Source organism: Micropterus dolomieu, linkage group LG17 (genome assembly GCF_021292245.1).
Source record: "Micropterus dolomieu isolate WLL.071019.BEF.003 ecotype Adirondacks linkage group LG17, ASM2129224v1, whole genome shotgun sequence".
Classification (NCBI taxonomy): domain Eukaryota; kingdom Metazoa; phylum Chordata; class Actinopteri; order Centrarchiformes; family Centrarchidae; genus Micropterus; species Micropterus dolomieu.
In genome coordinates, this window is record NC_060166.1 from 26,690,698 (window position 1) to 26,706,148 (window position 15,451).

The 15,451-nt window shown below is 39.3% G+C and overlaps 1 protein-coding gene across 1 annotated transcript in view; it reads right to left on the reverse strand.

The window, feature by feature from the left end:
- Positions 1-407: 407 nt before the first annotated feature.
- LOC123986217 (CD166 antigen homolog A-like) overlaps positions 408-15,451 on the reverse strand; it is a 36,094-nt gene continuing 21,050 nt past the window's right edge. The window contains exons 2-16 of the mRNA XM_046074351.1: positions 10,463-10,569; positions 10,006-10,222; positions 9,791-9,855; positions 9,290-9,374; positions 8,874-9,047; positions 7,217-7,341; positions 6,930-7,062; positions 6,479-6,591; positions 6,257-6,383; positions 5,631-5,752; positions 3,065-3,197; positions 2,271-2,300; positions 1,692-1,803; positions 553-688; positions 408-452 (exon numbers count right to left, since the gene is read on the reverse strand). Of these exons, the coding sequence (XP_045930307.1) occupies positions 586-688; positions 1,692-1,803; positions 2,271-2,300; positions 3,065-3,197; positions 5,631-5,752; positions 6,257-6,383; positions 6,479-6,591; positions 6,930-7,062; positions 7,217-7,341; positions 8,874-9,047; positions 9,290-9,374; positions 9,791-9,855; positions 10,006-10,222; positions 10,463-10,569 (1,646 nt within the window). The 3' untranslated portion in view covers positions 408-452; positions 553-585. The remainder of the gene's footprint in view (positions 453-552; positions 689-1,691; positions 1,804-2,270; positions 2,301-3,064; positions 3,198-5,630; positions 5,753-6,256; positions 6,384-6,478; positions 6,592-6,929; positions 7,063-7,216; positions 7,342-8,873; positions 9,048-9,289; positions 9,375-9,790; positions 9,856-10,005; positions 10,223-10,462; positions 10,570-15,451) is intronic.

Here is a 15,451-nt window from a genome sequence, read left to right on the forward strand (position 1 = left end):
AGAAGGGATGGCGGTGATGTCCCTCGGTTCCTGCTATTTATCTCAGAGGGCCAAAGAGTCAAACACAAACTAATGGAGGCCTACACATCCTTACAGCAAAGGCAACTGGTCTAGTAGTAATTTTACTCGCATTAACTGACAAAACCAAAAAGATCTGCATTTTCTCAGTTTCCCAAATTCCATTCTAACAAACATGTATCCTAATAGTAGACAAATTTACACGTTATCAGTAGTGCAGACAAGTTATGTATATCACATACAGTATCCATTCTTTTTTTCTTTTTTTTTTTTTTTTTGAATGGATGAGGAGTTGGGGGGTTTAGATATGCTTTTTAGTAAAATTCTCCCTGAAACCAAATCCAAACCATCTTCATCCCAATATACACTTGCCCCCCCCCCCTCCCCCCCAAAGACAGAGGTGAAGAGAAATGTGCAAAAGTTCCATGTTCTCACTGGAAAGAAAAAATTGAATGAAAACAATGTTATTCAAAGGAGAATGACTTTGTTATTCTTTATTTAGACATATGATGGAAATGTTTTGTTTTTTTCTACCTTTCACACTCCTGAAGGGTGGCTGCCGTTTCTTTACACCTCAGCTTTTTGACTGTTCTCCTCCACTTTCTCCTCCAGTTTTTTCTCCTCCTCAGAAGACCCGTTCTCCTTTTCACCAGTCTTCCAGCTTCCTTGCCTGTTTAGAATAAAACATTGTTACCTAACATGCTGATATCCTTCCCTCGAAAGTCATTTGTATAAAACATACTAAATGTACACGGTAAGAAGCTGTGTTGAAAGGGTTGGATACCAGGTGGGCGAAACTGCCCCAGTGCCCCTACACGGCCTAGCCACTGTGGTGAATTGTTTTATTTTTTTTGTTAATTCAATTAAAAGAGTAGCCAAAAGTTAGATGAGAAAATCAATACCTCTATAACTGTCCGTCAAATATGAAACGGAGGCCAGCAGTAGGTTCACTTAGCATATCATATAGACTGAAACTACAGAGAAACACCTAGCCTGGCTCTGTACAAAGGTAAAAAAATATCTGCCTACCTGCACCTCTACAGCTTACTTGTTTAATCTGAGCAAAATCTGAAGTTATGGTTTTACAGGGGGACGGTTGTGCTGGACTTTTTCTTGGCTGGGAGCAGAGACTTCCTGGAGTCTTATCATCACTACCAGGTTTCCTGGCAAGCAAGTGCAGACTCCAGGAAGTAAATCAAGTAACTGACTTGACACTTAAACCCCTTAAAGCTACAACTAGTTTTCACTAGCTAGTTGTCTGCTTCGGTTTCCAGTCTTTGTGCTGAGATAAGCTAACCATCTGCTGGCCCCAGCTTTTAGTCCGGTTGTTAGAAACTGTCTAGACCTAAATTGCCTCATGTTCTGTGCTTAATTGTTTTCTTCTGCCATAAGACTTCTCATACGTACACATATTGGTTCAGCTGGCCACAAAATATACTTAATAACATTTATAACATAATATTTTAATCATGTGTCTAAATGTATCAAATAATAAAGCATGATTTGTTCTTTTTGAAACAACTGGAAGTTGTGTATATAATGAGAGGAGGCTTAGATGAATGTAAAATTGGTTCGTACAATTAAAAGTGAGAAAGCTATTGAAATTAAAAATATATTCGCTCATTGAGCAACAATCAGCTTGATTTATAGAAAGGTTAATGTTGAATTCTTACTTGGATTTCTTCATGTAGACCAAGTATGCAAGGCCTATAACCCCGGTGGCGACGAGGAGACCGACTACAATACCAACCACCAACTTGGTTCGGTCGCTATCATCTGATTGGTCTGTAACAAAGATGAAAATTGAAGCATCAGAGACCTGGGAGACACATTTCAGTATGAAACTCTGGCCTCAATGCATATGAATATAGGGAAGGAAAAAATTATGCAATAAATGCATTGATGAGTGGACACATCCGCACTGTACATGGTCATGACTCACTGAGTTAAATGCTAATGACATATTATTCTCAGTTTATGATTTCATCAGCCAGTGGGATTACGGACAATGTGGACATTTTGTCAGGATGCTGGTAGCTCCATTCCTCTTATTCCTTCATATCTTTATTTTATAAATGGAAACACACTGTCCAAAGATTGATTTTGCAGTTGTAGAGTCCAAGGTGATGATAAAGGTAAATATCTCATCAAGAGCCTTCTTTCAGCGAGCAACATTTGATTCCCCCATAGTCTTTACTCACCCCCCCCACCCCCCACCGTTTCCTACAAGCAAGAAGACTGCTACAACTTACCTTGTTTATCCATTCTCACCTCCTCAAATACTGAAATCAGATATAAAATAAAATTAACGTCCAACCAAAACAAAAACAAAAACAAAACAAAAATGATGTCTAGAAAAAATACTACTAATCTACTTCTATTGTACGTATGCATGCAAGTAGTTCAAAGAGGAAACAGATCCAGCATCCCAACATACAAACACTGAGTGAGGGGGGAAAGAGAGGTGAAATGTTGTCTCAAACACACAGGAATGAGTAAGCAAGAGAGCAAAGGCACTGCACGCACAGTGTGCACAAAGTACATGCATCAATTACATGTTGACAGTGATGTGGTGACAGTAAAAAGGATAGGCCTTCACTCAGTGATCATTAACCACCAGTATAACGAAACAGAAACCTGTCAATACCTGAAAAGCATAAATTATTTTTGCTTCAAATTTTTAAATAATGCTTTTATTGATGCTTTGTTTTGACAATGTCTTTTCATGCTTTTCTTTTAATGCTCGTCTTTCTCTAAAATGTTGTATTAAAGTAAACTGATTGTATACTTTTGTATAATCAACCAAACAAAACGGTTTACGTCTGCCCAATATTGTGATTTTTTAAATTCACAGATTAAAAAAATCCTAAATTAGGTTCATTTACCCTCAAAAACATATTTGCTAATTTACTGTAGTTTTAGTTAAGAATCTAAACATTATGTAAGTCAACATGCAGACAGAAAGAGTTAGTGAGCAGAGTAGGAAAACATCCATAAAGGAAGATTACGGAGAGACTGGAGGACTATACTACCATGTTGTACTTACAGGATGATACATTTATAGCTCTGGTATCCACACCAAACTCATTAGACACCGTACAAGAGACAGTCAGATTTGCAGTAGGCACAACTGTGATCTTGTGTGTTATCTTTCCGTTGATGAAGGGACTCTCATCAAGCTGAACAAAAACAAAAACACAAATGTTAGTGTTTACATATCTGACCTTACTCTGTTGGATCTAGAAATTTGCCCCAGATTGTAAGAAGTGTATATTTTGTACCGCTAGGGGGCAACATTGTATTAATACATGACTCAGCCTTTCCATGACAAAGACACAGCGTGTGCCTGTGGGATGTAGACACTTGAGTCTCAGAGGAAAATCTCAGACACAAAGACAAACTGCCAACACCCTTTTCACATCCTCTACATATACAAGAGGATGTGGCAATTTTGTAAATACCCATTACTGAGCCTGTATTCAAGCCGTACATTATTCTCTCTGAATAGACTCAAAAGGATGCAATGAGAAGATAAAAAATAAACTTTGACTGAAATGTAGTAATGTTTGTTATCTCCGCAATGTATTGTCCTTTGATGAAAGAGTTGTGTGCACCTTTGGAGTTGATTAATTATTACACACAGGTTTAGGTTTTCAGGTTATTTCTGAAGTTAGACACTGACTGAAAGGGCTGAAAAGAATGTGTAACCATCCTACACACACCCTCAGGTTGATGTGTAATTCAAACTGCTTCACTGAGTGTTTCTACTATCAGTGTGCACACAGGTACACCACAGAAACAAAAGGAAAAAAAGGCCCATTAAAAAATTGTCTACAGCACAGTCTGGTGCAAAATACTGTGTTTTTTGCTCAACCGCCTAGAAATGTTTGGACTAGATAAGTTAAAAAGTGTGACAGCTGGGCAAAATACTAACAGTGCAACCTGCTATACACATAACAGGGAGTATTCACTCACTCTGCAGTAAAGTGTGAATGGAAAAAGTAAAGCATGAGCTGTCTCAGGACCAAGACACGGGCAAACAGTGGATTGTTTTGTTTCCTCACAGAGTCCAAGCGGATGATGCTTCTGTTTAGTCACATCTTCACATCTCTGCTGATTTTACACATAGGTTTGTTTTGAGGAGAACAGTGCCATTATATTTAAACAACCACATGCGCATCTCAGTGGTTTGTCTTCACTGCTTAAAGAACAATTTATAGCATCTGGGCGTTCAGTGAAAGAACAAGTGTATTTACAGAAGTTGTTTGATGAACCAGACATAAATAGCTCTACAGTTAATCAAAGTGTATAGCCAAATTAAGCCAAAAGTGGTCTTCCATTCACCTGCTGCAGATAGAAACTATCTACAAAATGTCTTGGCTACTTTGTTGACAACATTTAGATGCTTTTTCCTAAAGATGCTGTGACAAACCTGCTGCCATCTTACACAGGAAGACAATTTGTCAGAACAGGAATTTCTATGACAACCACTGTTGATTTATCAGCAAAAGAATGATGAATAAAGGGAAAAAAAGATCAGAAATACTAAAATCATTTTAAAGGATGTGTCTTTTGAAAACTTGGTTTCAGCCTTTAGTGTGTTTCTAGGTAGTCGGAGGACCTGAAGAATTTATGGGATGTGTGGTCACTTGTTGAAGCTGATATCCATCTTGTTTATTTAACCAATACATCATTAAATTCAACTGTGTCGGTTGACAAACGTTAACAAGTGCATGGGGGAAACTCTCTCTCCATAATCTGCGACTGAGAAATTGGCTTGTTGGGTTGCAACTATCCTAGATGACACTAAACTAGTGAGTGCAGTAGTGGGTGTCAATAAGTGAAAAGATACAGATATCAGTTTTAAAGTTATAATCCTTGAGATTTCGATGAAAACAAACCCATTTTAATACAATGTATTATGTGCATTTTTCAGCAATATCCATTAAATGTATTTATAATCATCAATTACCTCTCTGTATGGTAGTTTTCATTGTTAGTGGCAGAGTCCGCCATTCTCATGCTCTATTCAAACTGCCTGCCTAGGATTCCCAGCAAGCGGTGCAGCATGTAATCCAGCTTTCCTATTAGTAAAATTACTCAAAAACTTCTTAACCTCTTTATTAAACCATGATTTTGCTTGGTTGTGCTGTAAACAGATACACCAGTTGCTCCTCTGTTGTATTCCTGACAAAGCAGCTGCTCAAGAAGTGTTAGCTGCAGTTTTAAACCACACTTAATGGTAATCACAGGTGTCGCTAAATCCACCAGGACTGAAATCTTGAGGATTTTAACTTTAGACTGTGCTTTTTTTCCATCCATTATCATCAAAGTTAGTTCTTATGTGGCAATAAGCTGAATAATTACATTTATAATTACATTAATACTGTATTTTTTGTTATTATACTGTGTTTCCTCAAGCCAAAAGGAACATTCTATTTTCTGTGTGCAGGTACAGAAGGTGTACATGAAAAAATTAAATGTGATGAATAAATGTATGTGCAGTTTATACATTTATACATACGACCTTTAGAAATTGTAACAATTATTGGTGGGAGAATTTCATGTAATGATGATGAGGGCTAATCCTGCAAGAGTGTGAGTGTGCATACCGAGGTGCCATTGATGCTCCAGAAAAAAGCTGGCTTTGGAGAACCTTCAGCCTCACAAATCAAGACTTTGTGTTGGCCGTCGTCACCGAGCTGTTTGGACAGCTGTCTGATAACTGGAGCACCTGCAACAGGACGTAACCCTTCAGATACATCTGAATGAGAAAATCATTTTGTCATGGCTGCATTTCATCAGTTTGCTTTCTTTCTGAGAGATAGATGAGAATATGGACACCTGTCACTCTTGTGTGAATGTAAATATAGAGCCACAGCCAGCAGCTGGTTAGCTAGGAAAACAGCTAGCCTGGCTCTGTCCAAAGGTCCATAAGTGTAAAAACGCCAAGTTGTAGTTGTTAATACTTACTAGAGTCTCTGCTGGTTGCCTGGCTATCCCCCATGCAACCACAAAAAGTCGTTTTACACAGTTTTTGTATACAACAAGTTCTTTCATGAGCTTTAGGGGTATTTTTTAGGCAGATCTTTTTTGGCACAGAGTCAGGCTAGTCACTCTAAGCTCTAGCTTTGTGTTTGCCATAGAGACATGAGAGTGGTATAAGATTTCAGCAACAATTAGCAACAAAGCAAAGCGAATAAGCGCATTTCCCAAAATCTTTCCTTTAAGCCCGTACCTTCAACAACCAGGTCAAAAGCAGCTTTTCGGCTGAGGAGTCCCACCGTCACCTCACATTCATAGAGGCCAGAGTCCGAGTAAGTCACCTTGGTAAATCTGGGCACTTTGTCCAGTTTAACATTATCCTAAATTAAATGAAAAGAATATCAGCACTGTCAATAATAAGGACATAATGTGTCATTCATTTGTTGGCTTCGTTGTGTAAAAGATTGGATTTTACCTTTGTCCAGGAGACCTTTGATTCTCCTGAGGCATCAATATGGAGAGTTACATCTAAGGCCTCACCAGCATTCTTGATGATATTTCCAGAGGGGCTTAGATTGATGTCTAGGTCTAAAAAGGGTGGAGAGGATAGTGAAAAGATGGTTCAGAGACCTGACAAGGGTCAAAACATTGCTGTTGTTAACCATACAACCCTGCAATTGGCTCACGGCCCTGCTGAAGCAGCTGATTAGAGGCAGTGTGGTTGACACTTTTCTCAACAAAGCACAGCAAGACAGGTAGGCTGGCAAAGAGAGATAAAAGGACTTTCTTTTCTCTAGCAAACAATTTTCAATGTCATAGTAAGAAATACAATTATAGGTAGAAAAGGAAATTACACGTGGAACACTGGCACGTGGAACATTGCAGCCATTTCTATTTTTCAAGAAATACATGTTTTGGTCTCTTACATTTGACTGTGATGTCCTTGGATGCCTCCATTGTGGGGTCATCAATGAGAGAGCATTTGTATTCACCGGTGGTGTTACGCGAGACATTTGTGATGGTGAAAGTATCTGCGTCTTCCACTTTCATCAACTCTCCCTTCAAAGACGTACAATCAAACAATGGCAGATGATTAGTTTACAATGCCTTGCTGAAGAAAAACAACAGAATACACTTTTAGATGCCAAGCTGCGATAAGCATGAATGGATGGAATTTGTGAGCATTTGATGAGCTATCGATGAATATGTGTACCTTGAGGTGGAAGTTGAAGCTGGTAGGGGCTGGGTTCCCGTCTGCCACACACTTCAGAGTCACATTGTCTCCTTCTACTAGAGGTTCCTGAGCAATAACCTGAAGGGCGATGTTCTCTGTGAAGTCTGTGCACAAAATAAGAGATACAAAGTCAGAGAGAGACATATGTGAGGGCGGAGGGTGTATCAAGTGTAGATTGTGCCCTCGGACCCACCCAACAGGTGACTGCAGAGAGGGACAGTGACAGTTTGCTGCAAAATGCAGCTGAGGAGATGGCTGAATTGCCGTCATATTCTGGGGCACTCGACCAAACAATCCTTTTAAAGCTCAATGTTTCTGCTCCATCTGAGACAAACTCTTCGCATTTCTTGCAAGAAAGTGTTCAAGCACTGATAAGTTCTACTTTAAAGGCCACACTGAGCAGGTAACTTCAATATTTAATGCTGCGTTCTGTATAAATCCCACAACAGAGTTACAGAATCTACATCTCATTTTTCAGCTGATTAAAGGGTGCTCTTTCTGTTGTCTTTCTTGGCTGGAAGCAAATGAATTACAGAAGGAAAAAAAAAACATTAATAAACAAACAGTCTGTCTCCACCGGCTACTGCTGAGGTTTTTTAAAAGGGTTTTTCTTGGTTTTCGCTGAGAGCTTGTGGGTCAGGAGCTGCTGCTGATGTAGTTCTGAAAAGCCCAGCACTGTATGTGATGCTGAAGAAAAAACATGACTTCAAAGAAACAGTCAGACTAGTGGTACCTTTGACTGATTTTCAAATTCATGTCAGCTGTTTACTCGCCAAATACATCAAAATCACATTACAGTCAATAAAAACATGCCCACGTTAATAACTGAAGCTCAGAATTTAAGACAGCACCACTGTTTCACTTCTGTCAAAATGTATTAAAGAAGTACAAACTAAAATTGGAATACTCACAAAGGGAAAAAACACAGATACCAATAAGAAAATTCTTAAACAAATCCACCTGGTATATAAAAGTGTTTAGCCAGAGTAAATTTTCCTGGAAGTTAAGAAACCCTGCAATTGTTTTTTTGTTTTATTCTTTATATTGCAGACAGAACTTACTTGCTTAAATATAAAGCTACTTAAGGAGACGGTGAACAAGGGGATATAGTTAGCCTCTCTCTGCACAAAGGTAAAAACAGAAATCTGCACCTCTAAAGCTCACCAATTAAAACGTTACATCTTGTCCATTTGATCCGTACAATAATCATCTATTTGCTAAGCTAACCAACTGCTGGCTGTAACTTTGTATTTACTGTACTGACATGACAGTGGTATCGATCTTTCTTAAAATGTCAAGCTAATCCTTTAGAAATCCATCTGTGGGAAATGTGTGGAACCAACTAACTTTATATTAAATATTATAGAAGTCTGAGAGCAGGTTTTTGAAATATCCTCAAAAGACGAAGAAAAAAAAATTATGATACAAGTGGGACACAAAAATTGTATGGGAAGAGCATTAACTTTTCATAGCTTGTGGCGATGACAATACTGAAAAAACCATCAACCAACATTTGAGTCTTTTATTTTGTGCAAATGTTACTTTGACAACAGCTCGCCTGCAGAGAGCTGTTGGTGCAGTTTAGAAAGTGGAAAGTAGATCCACTGTAAGTTGTTAGCTGGGTTTGGTGACTCACAGGTGATGCTGAATGTCACTGGAGGAGACACCTGCTTTGAGCCCACAGTGTGCTGGGTGCTGCATGTGAACTGGGCGTCCGTGTCTTCTTTCTTGGCCGAGTACTCCAGTATGGAGGAAGTAGTCGAAAGGCCAGTAACGGGGTCTACCAGCACAGCCGTGTGGATGGAAATCCCTGGACAGAAAACAAACAACACTGTCTGAAAACTTGAGGGAAAAAAATGGTGTAATGACCAAAACACTGCATTCACACTGTCGGCGAGTGAAGCTCAATTCATCACTGAAGAGTAATTTACAGTAACGGCCCCAGTCAAGAGAGAGAATAGTATCTGTAATATTTATTAATGTCAGAACCACTTTAAAGAGCTGTTTTGTTAGCATTTAAAATTATACAACAGGATGAAGAAGAATACACACCTTTCCCATCATCCAGAGGATTATTGTTCTTTAACCATGTGATATTTGCAGCTGGATTGGCATCTTGTGCAACACATGTGCCAAGCTGTGAAACAAAAATTTTAAAACTTGAGAAAAATGGCAAAAACCTGCACTCGAAGACAAAAATATATATACCATGTCATGAATTTGGAATAAATCTGTTTAAATGACCCTGCAGCATCCGAGCAAATGTTTTAGCCCCTCTCCGGTATTTGAGGACTGAGTAGTTTTCTGCGCAATAGACCATGAAATGCCCAAAGCATTTCTAACGCCCCTCAGATCCTTTGGGTGTTTTAATTGCAGTGGGGGGGGGATTCTGCTCTTTACTAATTCATGAGAATCACTTCAAAGAACTCATTACTGTAGTAACACGGTCTCTGCTATGCCTCAAGATAACTTGGCTCAAGTGAGGGATTTCCCATGACAGTTTACTGCTTAAAATAATGTAGGTATAAGCAATGTTTATCATTAAAAACCAACCTTCGTAGGTTTGCCAATCTCCAGGTTCTCTGCTTTGTCAGAAATCTTCAGGCCTGCTGGTGCCTCTGCAATACATACAAAAATTTGTTAATGAACAGGGTGCTATTGTAAGTGTTTTGAGAGCTTCATGTTGTGCATGTCAGTCATTTTAGTGTTTAAACTAAATCAATCCAAAATAGGAAAGGGATTTTAGACTTTTTCCAGCGTGTACTTACTGTAGATCAGCACATTAACTGGGTATTCTGTGATGTCTGCACCAGCCACCACCATACAGGTGAAGGTCCGCTGGTCGGTCAGTTTGGCCGCGGAAAGCAGCAGACTCGAGTTTGCAGCCAGGCTCACGCGGCCTTTGTATTCATCAGGGGCAGTGATTGAGACATTCTGGGTTTTTTGCTTGACCAACAGGTCTCCTGGAAGTCCCTCTCCTTTGTTCTGGAGAGCAGAGTAGAGTGCATGTCTTATATATCTCTCACATATGGCATTGGCTTCCAGTTCAAATAAAAGCACAGTGTTTTGTTCCACCCCCCTCTGTTCATGCAGTGTCATATGGAGGGACAGATGCATGCTCTAATGCACAGCATATGCACTCAGACTGGGCGTGGTTCAGACATGAAAAGTGGGTGTCAGACGGGCGTCACCATTGTGAATCCATTGACCTCCACTGTGACTTACATATTTCCATTTAGTGATCAGGACGTCCTTTGCTTTTATGTCTCCATTGTTGCATGGGATCTCGAGTGTTTCCCCATACAGGCCGATAACAGTCTTCAAACCGCTGACTGAAAGAGAAAAGAAGAGACACATTTTTCAATTACTTTTCAGAGGGGCTAATCTGGTCAGTTCCAACACAGCATGACATTTTTAGACTGAAAATTGAAAACCGTTATTATTCTGAATGCTTAAAAGACCCTCCTTTCTGTACATATTTGAATGACATTAATCAATACCACTTAGTGTCTGCCTAAATACACTAAGCACAGCAGTTTCTATAGAGGTCTGCTAATTTTACAGCTCCCCGGGTAAAAAAAAAAACCTCAACCTTTCCTGCCCTAAATTTCATTCAAAACATTGCTATGGAGACAAAGTGCTTGAGAGGGGGATGGGAGGAGGGTGCCAGCAGAAGTGTCTCAATGGGCTGAGATGAGGGGTTAGAGCCAGAGGGCTGCAGGGAAGAAGAGGCTGCCATGGCCCGACTGAAAATGAGGTGCTGCAGGTTTTTTTTTTTCGGTATTCAAATTCACATTTCAGACCTCTCTGAGTTCAGGCTAAGGTAAACGCACGAGCGGGTGTGTGGAAACGAAAATCTGACAGCTAAAATCCAAAACAGCTCATCAGCAGTTCAGTAAAGTGTGAGAGAACAAAGCAGTGGCCTACCAGCTTCTATCTGTTGAATATGTGACAAACAATGTTCGTGTATTTACAGGAAAAGCGCAAAACAATAAAGATGCTCAATATTCTGTGTGCGTTCAACCCTGAAATTGTCTGATTATATTCATGCACCCAAAAAAAAAAAAAAAAAACTAAAAAAACTTTAATGCCATTTCTGCACTGAAAAAAGTTGCATTCTCTCTTTACCTCCTAACTCACCAGACTTTTAAAGTTTTCTTCAGAGTGGAGGAAAGATGGGGCAGTTAATTTGCTTTGTGCGTGATACTCATTTGAATCCCATTTGAATGAAAGTAAATACTTTTACTATGGTTACCATTGTCTACATCAGGACAGAGTAACAACTAGGACCCTGAAAGAATATTTGCACAGTTGCTTGTTGCTTGTCAGGATGAGTGGGTAAGTTTGGAGTTGCACAAATGTCTGCTTCCTATGGTCTGTTTTGTTTTCCACATGTTAAACTCTCTTTAGTTAAGTGTCATTTTCCCACCAAGACAATTAAACAAGTTCATAAAATGGTTGTGCTCTTGTAATGCATTACTTTGCAAAAGATACACCACAGTTTGTCTCAAGTCAACATGGTCTGGTTTCATAGCCGTCCTCCTGACATTCAGCTAAACTAGTTCACGTTCCAACACTTGTCACTCATCTTTATGAACTGTCTGAAACAACATCGAGTCAGACGATGAATAACCAGTTAAGCCTGTCACTAAAGCCACTGCAGCAAGCAGATGACAAACAGACAATAATATGCTTTTAAACAGGGCATGTTCTGCCTCATATAGCTCTGCTATACTTTCTTTTTAGGTTGTTTTCTGCCCTTCCTGTTACTGATATGACTGCCCTGCCATGTGGCTACTACTCTCTCAGTAGTTTGACATTTGGGAAATACATGTATTTCTCTTGCGGAGAATAAGACCAGAAGATCGATACAACTCATGTGTTTGTTAAATATGAAGCTACTGCAAGCAGCCGGTTAGCTTATCCTAGCATAAAGGCTGGAAACAACTAAGCCTGGCTCTTTCTAAAGGTGACAAAATTCACCTGCCAACACTTTTAAAGCTCACTAATTAACATGTTATACCTTGTTTGTTTAATCTGTACAAACCTGAAGTGTAAAAACAACAAGTTAAGAACCTCCTGGCTGTAGCTATGCAATTATTAGACATGGCTCGGCAAAAAAGCGAATAGGTGTATTTCAAAAATGTTGAACTATTCCTTAAATAGTGCTACCTAACACTGGCTGTGGCACATTACATCCCAAACACTGATTAATTTATTTTTACTTAATATATTAGCTGATTTTTTAAAAATCTTTTTTAAATTTCTTCAAGCAGGAAAAATGGAAGACTGAACTAAATGCCATTTTTAGTAGGTTTCCTAATTCACTATGACATCCGTATAGAATTAGTTAAATTGATGAAGGCAAAAACATTAGGAATTACCAACACAGAGACAGGAAACAAAATAACACAGAAGGGATTTAAAAAGGTAGGAGGTATATATGTGGTATTGACTATAATAAGTGCTTTGAGCTCTATCCATGAAGGCGGAGCTGCTTATAAATGTGAGCATCAAAACAGTCTAACCCACCCAATGAAAACTATTTGAGAAACACAGATACCGCAGCCCTTCACCCACATAGATACAATCCCTGCATTTAAATAAGGCTCGGTGACATTTATTAGTGACAGCACGGGACAAAATAAACCTCAACACATTTCAACCGCTGACAGTTTTACTGGGAATTCTTCACCAAAACACAAGGATAAGCTCTGTCACTTGTCAACTACAGCACAATTAAAACTACTCCCTGCATTGATTCCTCTTATTGTAATTTTTAACACCGAAAATCTGTCCCATTCACATTATAAAGTGATAAAAAAAGTATTTAGAGTGAAGTCATGCATTGATCAGTCTTAATAAAGCGACTTTGCTTAGTCAAAACGTCCCCCTGCGTATTTTTGCTATGTTTAGCACATTTTCTGCATTCCTTTATTCATGAACAATCATGCATAGTTCTTTTCTGAGCTGAACTGAAATGCAGCCACACCGCATGCTCCAACTAAGACCACATGCAGCAAGTGGGCTGGACTGTAAATTTCTATCTGCATTTCAAATTCAGATTTTGGCAACCCGGTGGACATCAGTCCGATCCACCTGAAATGGTAATGCAGATTGCTGGTGCAAACACAGCACGCTCATGTAGCTATTCCACACTCCCTTGTTTTGTTTTTCTGATGTAAATGTAATGAAACTGACTCTCATGCTTGAATGGGCTTCAGCTCAACGTGCAGGTTTCTGGTCAAGGCAGAAAAGATTGCACACGCTGGGCGGAAAAAAGGAAAATGGAGACATTGTGAATCCATTAAGAAGAGGCGCTTAATGAAATCTCGGTGCAGGACATGGGAATATGTTGTGCATATCTGTCAAATCTGATGATTTCCTGCTACATTTATTTAGGGTGCCAAAAATAATCTGTCTAGATGTGTCTAGATTATGTGCTCCACCTGGGTGTGTTAGTGCCAGAATACTCTAATGGTCGAGGAAACATCCAAATAGTTTTTCAGAATCTAGTTGGCAACCAAGTCCACATATATTTTCCTAGTATTGAGACTCAAGAGAAAGAGCCGCACAACTTGCTCTGCTGAATCTTACAATTGTTAACTACGAGTCAGTTATATTCAGGTTACATTGCAAGCACTGCAGTGTTGGAAAGGTTATCACACTTCCTGTATAATAGACTCCTTACATTTCAAATTCAAATAGGAGTTTTTTGAATATTCAAATAAAGCTGTGTTCAGGCTCTCTGAGAACTTTAAAAAGAGTCTGTATTAAGGAAAAGGCTTTATCTGCGCAGATTACACTTTTACACAATGAGAACTAATCACACATGTTGAGTTACAGAAGACAAAGCTCCCGCTGCTTGCTGAGATAAGGTAATCCTTCGCCACAAAAGTAGGTAAAAAGTCCGACTTCTTTGGAGTCAGATCAGTCTCAAAATTAATGAATGCACACAGAAGGATTCACAAAGGTATTTTGGGATTTATATATAAATGACTCTCTCCACAAAAAGACTTTTCAATGCACACAAAACTATTTATCGTATATAAATGTAAAACAATGAGGGGGCAATGGAATGTGGCACCAGAAAGTTTATCCCTTGCGTTTTGTTGCTTCAAAGTCCTTATTTTTTGGGATCCCACTAGGCTAGGTTTTGCAACAGAAATGAGGAACAAACTGTTGAAAAAATGCCACTAACAAAAATATAAATAGACTTACTTGAGATGTGTGAGGGACAGTACTATGTAAAAACTTTGTCAACACCAATCACATTATAAAGAGGTCTCCTTGGCGGCAAATAGAAGATTTGAGTTAAATGAGACTATATTCCAAGGTGCTACGTAGATCTGTGTCTTCACCCAAAATAACTTGGCATGCAAGTTTTGATGTGAATTTCTCTACTTATATAAAACCAAGAGTTCTCATACTGGACACAAAATAAAATAACTAATACCCAGGCAATGGTAAATCAAGTAATAGACAGGCGAGTGACACAGACAGGAGGCAGCACCACAGGAGACACTTTCATGTTCCTGATTAAGGCTCCTCTATCCCAGAGAAGAGACAGGTGACGGCAGCTCAGATATAAGCTCACCAGGGAAATCAGCTACATCCCCACACTAGTCTCTATATTCCTGTTTTGCTACCTTACGCTCTCCCATTTGTGTGTGTGTGTGTGTGTGTGTGTGTGTGTGTGCGCACACGTCTTTCAGCCACAGCATCAACATGGAAGCCCAAACTTATTAAGTGCTGAAAATGAGGATTGTGCAGTGAATGGAGATCCCATGGCGCATGTCCACAAAGACTTGATGGCAAATAGCCTCGCTTCAGAAGCGGTTCAGCTGTGAGGAGAGCAGACAGAACCACTTCGACTAGATCAATAATACTTGAGGAAAGGCTAGATTCTTATAGTGAACAGTGCTTGCCTAAGGAGCGAGAAATCAAAGAAAACCTAACCTTCTGTGACATTCTGCTTCTCGTCCTTGTCTTTTCTTTAATAATTTAACAAGTACTGAATTTTGATTATCCATATCAAGTAACTTAAATGAGAAGAGATAAGTGATTTAATACGCTCTGTCATTACTTGCTGTCAAGAAAAATAAAGCGCCTACTGTCATTTAGAAAGGTGTGGGAAGGTTTCCGAAAATTGCTCCATCTAGCACCAGCGTCCCCAAAGCATCCTTGTAGCAATTTGGTGATGTATGAGCTCTA